Source organism: Rana temporaria, chromosome 9 (genome assembly GCF_905171775.1).
Source record: "Rana temporaria chromosome 9, aRanTem1.1, whole genome shotgun sequence".
In the NCBI taxonomy this organism is placed as follows: Eukaryota; Metazoa; Chordata; class Amphibia; order Anura; family Ranidae; genus Rana; species Rana temporaria.
This window is the reverse complement of record NC_053497.1, coordinates 60,378,399-60,393,391: the sequence shown is the minus strand read 5'-3', so window position 1 is coordinate 60,393,391 and position 14,993 is coordinate 60,378,399. Positions and strand designations below refer to the sequence as shown.

At 42.3% G+C, this 14,993-nt stretch overlaps 1 protein-coding gene across 4 annotated transcripts in view; it reads left to right on the top strand.

Moving 5' to 3' along the window:
• The window catches only part of LOC120913588 (SLAIN motif-containing protein-like), a 53,894-nt gene that overhangs the window by 5,389 nt on the left and 33,512 nt on the right, over positions 1-14,993 (top strand). The window contains exon 1 of one of the 4 annotated variants that reach the window (XM_040323632.1): positions 12,704-13,515. The exons of 2 other annotated variants lie outside the window; for them this stretch is intronic. In XM_040323632.1, coding sequence (XP_040179566.1) covers positions 13,463-13,515 — 53 coding nt within the window. In that variant the 5' untranslated portion in view covers positions 12,704-13,462. Of the gene's footprint in view, positions 1-12,703; positions 13,516-14,993 lie in introns of those variants that run through there. One more of the 4 variants, XM_040323630.1, reaches the window with a different exon arrangement.

Here is a 14,993-nt window from a genome sequence, read left to right as displayed (position 1 = left end):
GTCTGTTTTTCTAAGGGACCCTCATCTGTATTCCACAGCTGCTACCTTATCAGAGTACATTGCATAACATTGTTTGTGTTGTGTTATCACGCCCTGCCCGACATGTGGCACACAGTTCTGTACTCAGAATAACATTAACATGGCCAATTCTTTCTGAAACCTATTCTGGTCTTCATTCCATCTTTAACCACTTAAAGCGGGGGTTCACCCTTAGAGGGCACTTTTCCCCCTTCGCTTCCTGCTCGTTATTACTAGGGGAATCGGCAATTTATTTTAAAATAGGTGCAGTACTTACCCGTTTACGAGACGCATCCTCTCCGTCGCTTCCGGGTATGGGCTTCGGGAATGGGCGGTCCTTCTTGATTGACAGGTTTCCGAGAGGCTTCCGACGGTCGCATCCATCGCGTCACGATTTTCCGAAAGAAGCCGAACGTCGGTGCGCAGGCGCAGTATAGAGCCGCACCGACGTTCGGCTTCTTTCGGCTACGAGTGACGCGATGGATGCGACCGTCGGAAGCCTCTCGGAAGAATGTCAATCAAGAAGGAACGCCCGCTCCCGAAGACCCATACCCGGAAGCGACGGAAGAAGATACAGCTCGAAAACGGGTAAGTACTGCACCTATTTTAATATAAATAGCCGATTCCCCTAGACCGAACGAGCAGGAAGCTAAGGGGAGATTTTTTTTTTTTTTTTAAATGGGTGAACTCCCGCTTTAAAGACCTCAGGTGTTTTTCAGATTTGGTGTTTGCAAGACTAAAACAGTTTTTTCTGCTAGAAAATTACTTAAAACCCCCAAACATTATATATTTTTTTTTTCTAACACCCTAGAGAATAAAATGGCGGTCATCGCAATACTTTTTGTCACACCGTATTTGCGCAGCAGTCTTACAAGCGCACTTTTTTTTGAAAAAAATTCACTTTTTTGAATTAAAAAATAAGACAACAATAAATTTGGCCCAATTTTTTTATATATTGTGAAAGATAATGTTACGCCGAGTAAAATGATACCCAACATGTCACGCTTTAAAATTGCGCCCTCTCGTGGCATGGCGTCAAACTTTTATCCTTAAAAATCTAGATAGGCGACGTTTAAAAAATTCTATAAGTTGCATTTTTTGAGCTACAGAGTAGCTCTAGGGCTATAATTATTGCTCTCGCTCTAACGATCGCGGCGATACCTCACTTGTGTGATTTGAACACCGTTTTCATATGCGGGCGCTACTCGCGTATGCGTTCGCTTCTGCGCGCGAGCTCGTCACGACGGGGGGCTTTAAAAAAATTTTTTTTTGTTTTCTTATTTAATTTTATTGATTTTATTATTTTTTACACTAAAATATAAAAAAAAAAATAAAAGATCACTTTTATTCCTATTACAAGGAATGTAAACATCCCTTGTAATAGAAAAAAGCATGACAGGTCCTCTTAAATATGAGATCTGGGGTCAAAAAGACCTCAGATCTCATATTTAGGCTTAAATGCAAAAAAAAAAAAAAAAGGAAAATTTGTCATTTAAAAAAATGACAGAAAAAAAATTGTCTCTTTAAGAGGCTGGGCGGGACTGACGTTTTGACGTCACTTCCGCCCAGCAGAGCTATGAGGACGGGTGGGGGCCATCTTGCCCTCACTCAAGTCCTCACTCTCCAGGCGGCAGCATCGGATCTCCTCCGCCGCTACCGACGGCTCCGGTAAGCGGCGGAGGGCGCGGAAAAGCGGCGGGAGGGGGGGGCCCCTCTCCCGCCACCGATAACGGCGATCTCGCGGCGAATCCGCCACGGAGACCGCCGTTATCGTTTACACGGCCGCCCGCTGAAAACATGGATATCTCAGTTGTGGCAGCAGCTGCTGCCGTTACTGAGATATCCATGTTTAAAAAGAGGACGTACATTTACAATAGGCGGGTCTTTAAGTGGTTAACTGCTTCAATACCAGACACTTTTACACCTTTCCTGCCCAGGCTAATTTTTCAGCACTGGCGCACTCCGACAATTGCACGGTCACACAGCGCTGTTTTGTTTTTTTAAGACCGCGTTATCTTTTGGTGGTACTTAATCACCACTGGGTTTTTATTTTTTTTGATAAAAAAAAAAACTAACAAAAGGCCAAAAAATTTTCAATGGGAAAAAATAAAAAAAGTTTTAGTGTCTGTAAGGGCTCATGCACATTGCATCCCCCAAAAAAGCTGCTTTTTACAGGTGTTTGAGCTTTAATTTCTGCCTATAAAAGCTTGAGAAATCCGACATGTAGGAAATTTTTAGAAAACTAAAGATTTTTGTGATCAATGGCCCAGATTCAAGTAGCAATTGCGCCTGTGTAACCATAGGTTACACAGCGCAATTGCTTACTTGCTCCGTCGTTACGAATGCTCCTGATTCAGGAACATCGTAACGCAGACTGCAGCCTAAAATCTGCGTGGCATAAGGCTCTTATGCCACTCATATTTTAGGCTGCATTCTTGCGATGCCCGCTAGGGGGCGCTCCCATTGTGCTCAGTGTATAGTATGCAAATTGCATACGCCATTCACGTTCACTCTGAAGCAAATGACGTCCTTGCGACGTCATTTGCCGCAATGCACGTCGGGAAAGTTTCCAGACGGAGCATGCGCTCTACGCTCGGCACGGGAGCGCGCCTAATTTAAATGATTCCCGCCCCCTACGGGATCATTTAAATTGCGTGCTCTAGCGCCGTGAATCGAGGGCAGCGGAGCAAATTTGCGGGGGCGCAGGGCAAAATCGTTGCCCTTCGCCTCCGCAAAAAAAGCGCAATTCTCTTTGAATCCGGGCCAATGATGAATCGAGCGAGAAATGTAATAGAAAAAAATGCATGTGCAAGAAAAGAAAATTCACGGAGAGAAAATAATATTTCAGGCAACATGAAGGTTTGGTCGGCCGAATTTTGAAAATCAATGGTGGCATCATCGGATCACAAAAATAACAAACTTTCTGATTTTTAAAAGAAAATGAATTTGATCGTGTATAGCCTGCTTTAGAGGCGCCTTGCTTCTCTTTTATACTCTGTAGCTCCTGCTGCCTGTCAGTTTTGTTGGCGGACCTGAACGGCCGCTCCATGTAGTTCTAGGGAGCGTCTCATGTCAGCGGAGACATGTCTGCTGACATCTGACCCCCCCAAAATCAGACGGATGGCGATACGTCCCAATCCACCCATATCGGATCAGGTGAGATCTGATGAAAACGGACATGCCGTCCGTTTTCATCAGATCTCTCTAGGGGACAGCGGCGCTGCACAAGCCCCTCCCCGCTCAGAGCAGAGAGGGACTTGTCATCCGCCGGCTCAGCGTAGATCAGTGGAGAGATCTCACGCTGAGCCGGCGGGAGCTGATGACTCCGTAGCAACGGAGTCTGCCTCGTGTGGAAGAGGCCTAAGAGCATATGCCTAAAAAAGCCATAGTGTGCATGGAGACATTGGCCAACACGGAGGGGAGTTTCTAAGCCGTGAAAAATCTCAAAAGCCTGTAGATGTTTTTTTAACCACTTAAGGACCCCTTCACGCCGATATACGACACTGGGCACATCAACGTACCTGTACGTTGCCCTTTAAGCCCAGCCGTGGGGTCGGGCACGTGCACGCGACCCGGTCCGAAGCTCCGTGGCCGCGGGACTCGCGTGTAAACACGTCTTCCCCGTTCTTCACTGTGGCGCCGTCATCCTTATATAGGGAATCACAATCGATGACCTCACACCTACAGCCACACCCCCCTACAGTTAGAAACACAGATGAGGTCATACATAACCCCATCAGCGCCCCCTTGTGGTTAACTCCCAAACTGCAATTGTCATTTTCACAGTAAACAATGCATTTTAAATGCATTTTTTGCTGTGAAAATAACAATGGTCTCAAAAATGTGTCAAAATTGTCCGAAGTGTCCGCCATAATGTCGCAGTCACGAAAAAAATCGCTGATAGCCGCCATTAGTAGTAAAAAAATTAAAATTAATAAAAATGCAATAAAACTATCCCCTATTTTGTAAACGCTATAAATTTTGCACAAACCAACCGATAAACGCTTATTGCGTTTTTTTTTTTTTTTTTTACCAAAAATAGGTAGAAGAATACGTATCGGCCTAAACTGAGGAAAATAAAAAAAAAATTATATATTTTTGGGGGATATTTAATATAGCAAAAAGTAAAAAATATTGAATTTTTTTCAAAAGTGTCACTCTATTTTTGTTTATAGCGCAAAAAATTAAAACCGCAGAGGTGATCAAATACCACCAAAAGAAAGCTCTATTTGTGGGGAAAAAAGGACGCCAATTTTGTTTGGGAGCCACATCGCACGACCGCGCAATTGTCAGTTAAAGCAACGCAGTACCGAATCGCAAAAACTGGCCGGGTCCTTTGGATTGGATTGGAATAAATACTTATAGAGCGCCGAATGCGAGTTGTGAAAGCTGCCTAAATGTCCGGGTCTTGAGTGGTTAAGCTTCTTTGAGCTGCAGTGTGCATGAGACCTTATAAAATGTTGTAAATAAGTAGTTTCCCCCTTCACTAATGTGCGCTCATGAGGCTGCACTGATGAGGAGGCACTAATGTGCAGCACTGATAGGTCGGCACTGACTGGCCTGCACTGCCGTTTAGTGCCCTGATTATCTGTGCAGATCACCCCTGTGAGGAAATTCTACTGATTGTCTCTCCTCATGAGCTGTCAGTGTGAGGAGAGCCGACAACCGGCATTTCCTTGTTTACATATGATCAGCTGTGATTGGACCCGGCGTTGGCTCTTTAACATAATCGGGGATGCGCTGTATCCCCCCCACAAACTCCCACGGTGAGTGTGGGGTAAAGTCATATGAAGGGGTTCCAGAATGAGGGCGCCACCTTGCGCCCATCATTTTTTATGGCAGGTGGGAGGTGGTTAAAATAGTTGCCAGTTTCTGATAAGTGACCATTCCTGTGGTTTTTGATCTGGCCTGCGTCCAGCCCCTCACAATAGTGTGTTTCAAATTGAGTAGCTAGGGGGCAGTAAAAACAGGCAGATGAGCTATAGTTCTACCACACCACCTAAAGTTAACATACAGGCTTCATTGAGAGGAATAGTGCCCCATTGTTGGTGTCAGTTGGCAGAAAAGTGGGGTTGGATTTACTTAAACTGGAGAGTTCAAAATCTGGTGAAGCTGTGCATGGTAACCAATTGGCTTTTAACTTCAAATTGTTCAATTAACAGCTTCCTTACCACCCACTGCATATATACTGCGGCAGGGTGGCTGGGCTGCGCAAAATCGCATGCCTATGGGGTGCGTGCTACTCCCACCGTCCTTGAACACAGCAGGAGCCAATCAGAGTGCCCAGCGGCCATGATGGCTGCCAGGACCCGCTGATCATTCGGAGGAAAGGCAGAACGACTGTTCTGTCAGAGAAAGCCTAGGTTCAATATGAGTGCGGGAATGAAAGTGGTTCAGCTGAACTCGCGCTTTCATTCCCCCATGTCAGTCCAGATTTCGGAGACATCTGTGTGGGTTTCTGCACAGATGTCAATGGGAAATCGCACCCCGAAATTGCCAAATGTAGTACAGAAACTACTTTTGGAAATCGGTGCGGCGTCACACCCATTAGGACGGTGCAATTCCCGCCAATTTGACATGCGACTGGACATGTTAAATCGCACCAATGTGAACCAGGGTTAAAAGACATGGATCTCTTTTCCTCCAGTGCATCCACTGCCCTTAGTACGAGTCCTAGGGAACACGCTTAACCCTTCGATCACCCCTGGTGTTAACCTCTTTCCTGCCAGTTTAATTTATACTGCTCCAGGCATTTTTTTTAGCACTGATCACTGTATTGGTGTCAAATTTGTCCACCTCAATGTCGCAGTCCTGCTAAAAATCGCTGCTCGCCGCCATTACTAGTAAAAACAAAAAAATGTGTAGACTAACTTTTGCTCAAATATACACTTATTGGGATTTTTTTTTTTTTTACCAAAAACTATGAAGCGGAATACAAATTGACCTAAATTGATGAAGAAATAAGATTTTTTTTATTATTATTTTTTAGGAATGTTTCATAGCAGAAAGTGTAAAAAAAAATAAATAAATAAATATATATATATATATATATATATATATATATATATATATATATATATATATATATATATATATATATATATATATATATATATATATATATATATATATATATATATATATACATATATATTTTTTCAAAACTAATGCATTTTTTTGTTTATAGCGCAAAAAAATTAAACCGCAGAGGTGATCAAATACCACCAAAAGAAACCTCTTATTTGTGGGGAAAAAAAGGACATCAATTTTATTTGGGTGCAGCATCGCATGTCCGCGCAATTGTTAAAGCAATAGTTGCATAGTTGGGTTGAAAAAAGACACAAGTCCATCTAGTTCAACCATACGAAATAAATAAAATAAAATACGTACAATCCCAATCCTACTGTGGGTATAGAACCCACAGTAGATCCAGAGGAAGGCAAAAAAAAAACAGCAGAGCATGATCCAATTTGCTACAGCAGGGAAAAAATCCTTCCTGGTCCCCCGAGAGGCAATCAGATTTTCCCCGGATCATCTTTACCTACAAATCTCAGTACTCAGTTATATTATGTACATTTAGGAAAGAATCCAGGCCTTTCTTAAAGCAATATACTGAGCTGGCCAGAACCACCTCTGGAGGGAGTCTGTTCCACATTTTCACAGCTCTTACTGTGAAGAAACCTTTCCGTATTTGGAGATGAAATCCCTTTTCCTCTAGAAGTAAAGAGTGCCCCCTTGTCCTCGGTGTTTACCGTAAAGTGAATAACTCAACACCAAGTTCACTATATGGACCCCTTATATATTTGTACATGTTGATCATATCCCCCCTAATTCTCCTCTTCTCAAGAGAGAATAAATTTAGTTCCTCTAATCTTTCCTCATAGCTGAGCTCCTCCATGCCTCTTATCAGCTTGGCTGCCCTTCTCTGCACTTTCTCCAGTTTCCCGATATCCTTTTTGAGAACTGGTGCCCAATGCAGAGCCTTATCGCAAAAAATTACTTGGTCAGGAAGGGGGTAAAACCTTCCGGAACTGAAGTGGTTAAGCTTTGACAAAACCAATAAAAAAATCTGAAAGCTGACCCTTGTGTTTTTTATCAGTGGGAGGAATAGTGCCCAAGGGCCCAAGTCAAGCAAAGGGCCGCAGGTTTGGAGACCACTGCCCTAGATGAACAAGTGGCCCGGTCAAGGAACCGTGGCCTACTCCAGGCAAGCTCCATTTGGGAAAAGCTATCGGCAGGTTTTACATAAAATGGCTTTTATGAAATGATAGTCCTATGATGGGTGATTGCACATAGCGCAATGGGGTGTAAGGCTCCATGTACTGTACACGGGACCTTTTTACAACTGTTCCTAAATGATTAACCGCTTCAGCCCTGGAACATTTTGGTGTTCAAAGACCAGGCCACTTTTTGCGATTCAGGCACTGCGCCGCTTTAACTGACAATTGCGCGGCCGTGCGACGTGGCTCCCAAACAAAATTGATGTTCCTTTTTTTTCCCCACAAATAGAGCTTTATTTTGGTGGTATTTGGTGATTTATTGTTTATTTTTTGCACTATAAACAAAAAAAAGAGCAACAATTTTGAAAAAACTATATTTTTTACTTTTTGCTATAATAAATATCTCTAAAAAATATATATAAAAAAAAAGTTTTTCCCAAGGGTAAGGCCTATACGTATTCTACATATTTTTGGTAAAAAAAAATCGCAATAAACATTTGATTGGTTTGTGCAAAAGTTTTAGCTTCTACAAAATAGGGGACAGTGTTATGGCATTTTTATATAAAAAATTGTTTTCACTTGTTATGGTGGCGATCAGCGATTTTTTTTTTTTTTTTTTTTTTTTTTTTTTTTTTTTTTTTTTTTTTTTTATTGTGACTGCAACATTATGGTGGACACTTAACATTATTTTGGGACCATTGTCATTTTTACAGCGATCAGTGCTATAAAAATGCACTTTTTACTGTAAAAATTACACTGGCAGTGAAGGGGTTGACCACTAGGTGGCGCTGAAGGAGTTAAGTGTTCCCTAGAAAGAGATTCTTACTGTTAGGGGGCGTGGCTACACGTCACTGATGACCGATCACAGGGATTGGTCATCAGTGACAGTGTCACTAGGCAGAATACGAGAAATCCCTTGCCGACCGCAATCGAGTTCCCGGGACCCGTGGCCGCACTCGCGAGGCACGCTGGGAAGCGGATTTAAAGGGACGTACATGTATGCCAATCTGCCTGCCCGTACCATGTTGTCGACGTAAATAGTCGTGCAACGGTCGGCTAGTGGTTAAACTTGACAGATAGTAACCCACGTTTAAAACGTCAGTTTTGCCACGTTTAGTGGCGTTTTGCTGCGTTTTAAAAAATGGCCAAAAATGCCTATAAACGAAAATGCGGTTAAACGCAGGTACGTTTGGCGTCTGAACTCCTTTTTTTGCTTTTGAAGTAACGCTGTTAAAAGCAACTGCCTAAAACGACTAAACGAGACTGTGTACATGATCACATAAGATAACGTGTTCAGGGGCAGTTGAAAAAAGCGGCCAACTGCCTCTGACCGTCGGTTTTACAGCAGCAGTGTACATGGGGCCTATGGTGTGGACTGCCTCTGTTGTGTGTTTGCTGGTCATTGCGCTCGTTCTGTGATATGTAGCGACAACCTTTTAAAGCCGGTCCCCATCCTGGTTTATGGCCAATTCTTGCACTATAGAGGTCCTGGTTCCTCTTTCTGGATATTGTTTTCCAGGTGGACTTCCTTTTACTTTGTATTCTGTTTGCATAATATACAAAGCAGTCTGCATCTTTAAAACAAAGCTTTGTCTTCGTTTGTAAATTTTTATCTTTATTACCAAGCTGTTTCCATAATATTGATTCACGAAATGATGTAGTACAGGGCTTGACAAATTTGCTTGGAATCTAGGAGCCAGCTTAAAAAGTTAGGAGCCAGGAATGAGCCCCTCCCTGCCGAACTCGTGCGCAGAAGTGAACGCATACGTGAGTAGCGCCCGCATATAAAAGTGGTGTTTAAACCACACATGTGAGGTATCACCGCGATCGTTAGAGCGATAGCAATAATTCTAGCCCTAGACCTCTGTCACTCAAAAAATGCAACCTGTAGAATTTTTTTAAACGTCGCCTATGAAGATTTTAAAGGGTAAACGTTTGTCGGCATTCCACGAGCAGACGCAATTTTGAAGAGTGACATGTTGGGTATGATTTTACTCGGCGTAACATTATCTTTCACAATATAATTTTTTTTTTATAAATCCAGCTCTGAGAAATCCTCTTTTATTGTTCAGTGAAATAAAATGGACCTACAGAGAATAACCTTAGTCCGTTCCGCCCCCTTGATGTGAGTGACAGTTTTACATATCTCATGCACTAGCCTGGAGACAGGCATTGTTTTTCAATTCCCACCCCCTTTCCTTTTTCTGAAGTCATGTGGTTACTTTTCTGGATTTTGACTGGATGTTGGTGATCATAGCAGAATTTAGTGTAAGGAATACACAGGAAAAAATGCATGTTGACAAGGGGAGGGTGGGGAGTCTACTGACATCACGACTCCACCCACAGAGATCCAGACAACAGACCCACCCACAGAATCTGCAGTTTTTCAGTTCTTATAACAGACAGAGGGGAAACATTTGACAGGTAAGGATACATGCAGGAGGCATCTATATCATTATAGATCAGCACTATGGCAGTAGTTTAGAAAGGATGAGTGGGTTTACATCCACTTTAATGCATTCTAATAGCCAGATTATTATTATTCTAGCCAATAGAATACACTAATGACAAATGTGCGATTGCGCATCATAAACACGTGAAAAAGGCAGCTTTTACTGTATTTTTAAGTAGCTGTTCTGCCAGGACAAAAGGTGTTTAGAGGAGCAATTGCTCAATGTGCATGAGAAATAGCCTGTTTTTTGGCAGTGTATAGAGCAGGAACCTTTTTGTTTTCATTGCTCTGGGACAGATGTCCCCAACCACAATGGCTCTTGTGGATACTACAATACAGTTGAAGGACAGGTGGTGGCGGGTGGCCTGGACAAAGGCGTGGAGAAATGTCAGGTCTTTATAGTCACGATCTATCAGTCTCTGGGTGTGCGGCTTTCATTTCTGTCCTTTTTACTTACCCTTGTATTTGTTAAGACTATAATATATTTGAAATAAAATTACTTTATTTTGTATATGTAAATGTTTTCATTACCACTTGACCTCTGGAAGATTTACCCCCTTCATGGACAGGCCATTTTTTGCTATACGGCACTGCGTTACTTTTAGGGCCCTTTCACATGGGGCGGATCAGTAATGATCCGCCTCCGTGTGTCCGTCAGCTCAGCGGGGATCCTCCGTAAAATCCCTGCTGAGCCGTCGGCTGAAAGGCTGGTCACCGCACACTGTGCAGGGACCACCCTGTCTTTTCTCCGCTCTCCCCTATGGGGGGATCGGATGAACACGGACCGTGTGTCTGTGTTCATCCGATCCGCAGACAGAAGAAAAAATAGGATTTTCTTCCGTCCGCAAAATCGGATCTTTGCGGAGGCGGGTGATTACGGGTGTCAGTGGATGTTCATCCGCTGACACCCACAATCACATAGGGACCAATGTATGTCCCTTTTTCATCCGCAAACGGACGGAAGAAAATGCGGACATACGGTCCGCACATGTGAAAGGGGCCTAACAGACAATTGCGCAGTTCTGCAACACTGTACACAATTAAAGTGGAGTTCCACCCATAAATATAACATCACATCAGTAGTTTTAAAAAAAATGTCATTCGTCCTTTAAGAATTTTTTTTTTTTTTTTTTTTTTAGATGCCTTCAAAGTGTTGTTGCTAGGCAGAATAGTTAATCTTCCCACTTCCTGCACCTAGGTGCTTAAGCTTCCTAACCTACACCGCACAGACTCCTGGGAATGTAGTGGGTGTAACTTTCCAGGAGTCTGTGCACTCCCCAGTCTCGAAGAATCATGTGACTTGGACAGTACAGGTGCTGAAACCTGATCTTAAACCTATTACACTGCTTGTGCAGCACTGAGCATGTGCAAGATCTGCAAGGCTGAAATCCAGGAAGTCATACAGTCTGGCTTCATGATGCCCACACTGAAGATGGCCCCAGTCAATTTCTATTTTATAAAGTGTCTAAATGCTGTAACAACCTAACAAAACGGACCTTAGTTTAAAGACTAAATTTACTAGAATACATTAAGCTTGTGTATTACAGGGGTATTTATATATAAAAAGTGAAATTGTGGCCGGAAATCCGCTTTAAAATGTCATTTTAGTCACACAAATGGAACTTTCTTTTGGTGGTATTTGATCACCACTACTTTTTTTTTTTTTTGCACTATAAAGAAAAAATCCATTTAACAAAACAAATAAAAAATAAGATTTTTTTTTAAACTTGCTATAAAGCATATCCAATAATAAAAAATCAAATGCCTTCATGAATTTAGGCCAATATGTATTCTGCTACATATTTTTGATAAAAAAAATAAAAATAAGCGTATATTGATTGGTTGCACAAAATTTCTAGGGGTTTATTTACTAAAGACAAATCCACTTTGCACTAAAAGTGCACTTGGAGGTGCAGTCTGTGTAGATCCGAGTGGGACATACAAGGAAATAGCATTTTTGCTTGTACATGATTGGATGATAAAATCAGCAGAGCTTCCCCTAAGTTTTAAAGCGACTGCACTTCCAATGTACTTGTAGTGCAAAGTGGATTTGCCTTTAGTAAATCAACCCCATAGTGTCTACAAACTATGGAATATATACTGGGATTTTTATTTATTTTTATACTAGTAATGCAACTAATAGCAGGACTGATATTGCAGCGGATATTCTGACACGAAGACCCTCGTCACACCGAGGCGGTATAGCGCCTGAAAACTGCCTCCCATGCCGCCCGAATGTAAACCCCCCGAGTGCTTTCACACTGGGACGGTGCGCTTGCAGGACGTTGGGAAAAGTTCTGCAAGCAGCATCTTTGGGGTGCTTAGGAGCGCTTCCTAAACACCCCTGCCCATTGCAATGAATGGGCAGCGCTTCTAAAGCGCCTGAAAAGTGCTTCAGAAGCGCTGCAACATGGAAGTTTTTAACCTGTTCGGCCTATAGCGAGGTATTTTGTAACCCCCGCTAGCAGTCGAAAAGTGGTGCTTAAACAGCAGTAAAGCACCGCTAAAATGAGTGGCGCTTTACCACTAATGCACAGTGTGAAAGGGGTCTAACCGACGCTTTGTTGGAACCAGTGACATTAATACAGTGATCAGTGCTATAAAATATGCACTGTCACTGGACGAATGACACTATACGGGAAGGGGTTAACCAGCTAGGGTGATCAAAGGGTTTAATATGTGCCTAGCCAGGGTTTTTGTGTACTGTGATGTTTTGTAGGGAAAGAAAATCCATCCCCCCCACAGCGCTCCATTCTGTGTGCTTTCCAGACGATCGGTGGGTGCCAGCGGACATCCATTTCCTGGTACCCGTTGATCGGCTTTTGCTTTGGTAAATCGCAGCAGAAGCGGTATGCCCGCGCACCCCTACCCAGAAGTGCTTCATCACATACTAGGTACGTGAACTGGCTTTGCCGCCATACATCCTTGTGATGCAGTCGGCAAATAATTAATCTGTGTGTTTGTAAGAATTTTTAATAAACAAAGATATACAATACTGGTAAAAATTGTCTTGGCAACCCTTTTCTATGATCCTGGCTTTCAGTCAGTGGTGACAGATAATAATGTGACTAGTTTTGGATCTACCTGGTCAGTCACGGTGGTTCTCGGTAGTTTTGGCACGGGGGGGGTTTGTCTGCTCAGTGAATACATTGGAGTATTCGGCAGAGACCGGCGTCCATTACAATGGGCCTCATTCCAAAGTCAGGTTTGGTGGTCTGGTCTCCTATTAATATGGGATGTTCTGTTGCCTGTCTCTAGGATTGGTCCGTTTGGTTTGGAAAGTTTGACTGGTGACTTGTTCTTCCAATGACAGGACAATATTTTATGTGTGGGTAGACCTGCGTCTGTCGGGTTGCGTGGAAAAATTCTCTTTTCACAGCTAAATATTTGATGGTCATAACATTTCTGTGACCTACTTTACGCGGTATCTGGTGGATGAATAATGATGTAACGAGTCTTTAGCAAACAGATGAGAACTACTGCAGGGAAGAGGAATGATTTCCTGTTTGTGAAAAAAATCTTCTATATATTGTGGTTTATGTTGTCGGGAGGTTTTCATCCCTGCAGTGTCTCTAGAAGAAGGTGGTAATGAGATGTACTTGTTTTGTTCAGCAGCTTACTTTTCATTTTATCCATGTGTTTATTATATGGGTGTTTATATTGTGCACAAGGCGTGTGTTTCCATACTGGCCAGAGGCAGTTCCGCACACACCCAGCCCTTTGCAAACAATAGGAAACACTAGCTAGATGGCTTTGTGGCTGGATCAACGCGATGTCTGCTCTGCACAACTCGGCTGATAACCTTAAGAGGAACTCCGGGCCTAGGTGATGAGTACAATGAAAGCGTATCTTGACTCGAGCAAAAATGTCATGTATTGAAGCTTACCATTCCTTGGATGTGGTGGCTGCATTTATTTAAATTCTTTCTTTTCTTTCTTTTCTTTCTTTTTTTCTTTCTTTTTTTTTTTCTTTCTTTCTTTCTTTCTTTCTTTCTTTCTTATTCTTTCTCTTCTTTCTTCTTCTCTCTTCTCTCTTCTCTTCTTCTCTCTTCTCTCTTCTCTTCTTTATCCTCTTCTCTTCTCTTCTTTATCCTCTTCTCTTCTCTTCTTTATCCTCTTCTCTTCTCTTCTTTATCCTCTTCTCTTCTCTTCTTTATCCTCTTCTCTTCTCTTCTTTATCCTCTTCTCTTCTCTTCTTTATCCTCTTCTCTTCTTTATCCTCTTCTCTTCTCTTCTCTTCTTTATCCTCTTCTCTTCTCTTCTCTTCTTTATCCTCTTCTCTTCTCTTCTTTATCCTCTTCTCTCTTCTCTCCTTTATCCTCTTCTCTCTTCTCTCCTTTATCCTCTTCTCTCTTCTCTCCTTTATCCTCTTCTCTCTTCTCTCTTCTCTTCTCTTCCTTCTCTCTTCTCTTCTCTTCCTTCTCTCTTCTCTTCTCTTCCTTCTCTTCTTTCTCCTCTTTTCTTCCTCTTCCCTTCTCTTCTTCTATTCTCCTTCTCCTCTTCTCCTTCTCATTCTCCTCTTTCTCGTCTTTCTCTTCTCTTTCTCCTCTTCTTCTTGGTGCTCAGTAATGAGCACAGGTATGTTCAGCACTCCTCTACTGCTCTTGGATGTATATGTGTGGGTGATGGTACTCCTATCATTTTAAATCTTGGGTTTGATTTACTAAAACTGCAGAGTGCAAAATCTGTTGCAGCTGTGCCTAGAAACCAATCGGCTTCCAGGTTTTATTTTTTGTCTAAGCTTAATTGAAAAAAGTTGGAAGCTGGCTACCATGCTTCTGCACCAGATTTTGCACTCCAGGTTAGTAAATCAACCCCTTTACCTGTGCATATGGACTGTAGTCCTCTTTCCATTTTACTTCAAGCAAGTTTTGAGTTAAAATAGAACTATAGGCAAAATTTATATATTTTTTTTTTTTTTTGGATAGCGAGGGAAGGTTATAACCTCTAATGTTTACTTTTGCCATCTGTATGTATCCCATTGGGGAATTGTACCTTTTTATTTTCTGTCCCATAGCCAAAACAGGAAGTTGGAGGAAATTCCTGCAAATTAAGGGAATCTCTTGGGGGGGACCCCTTGGTCACCAGAACTAGTGTCCTCATTGGAAGATTTCCCCTCTATTGCTTTTCTAGGGACATCCTAAAATTTTGTGATTCTTTTAACGTGACTTTTAATGAATATGGTAAACATGACAGGGAGGGTGGATCTCGCTAACGTGAAAACAAACCAATATAAACTGGCGGGTTCTGATCCGAAACTAAAAAAAAGTTTTGCCTTTTAGTTCTACTTTAAATTTAAAAAAT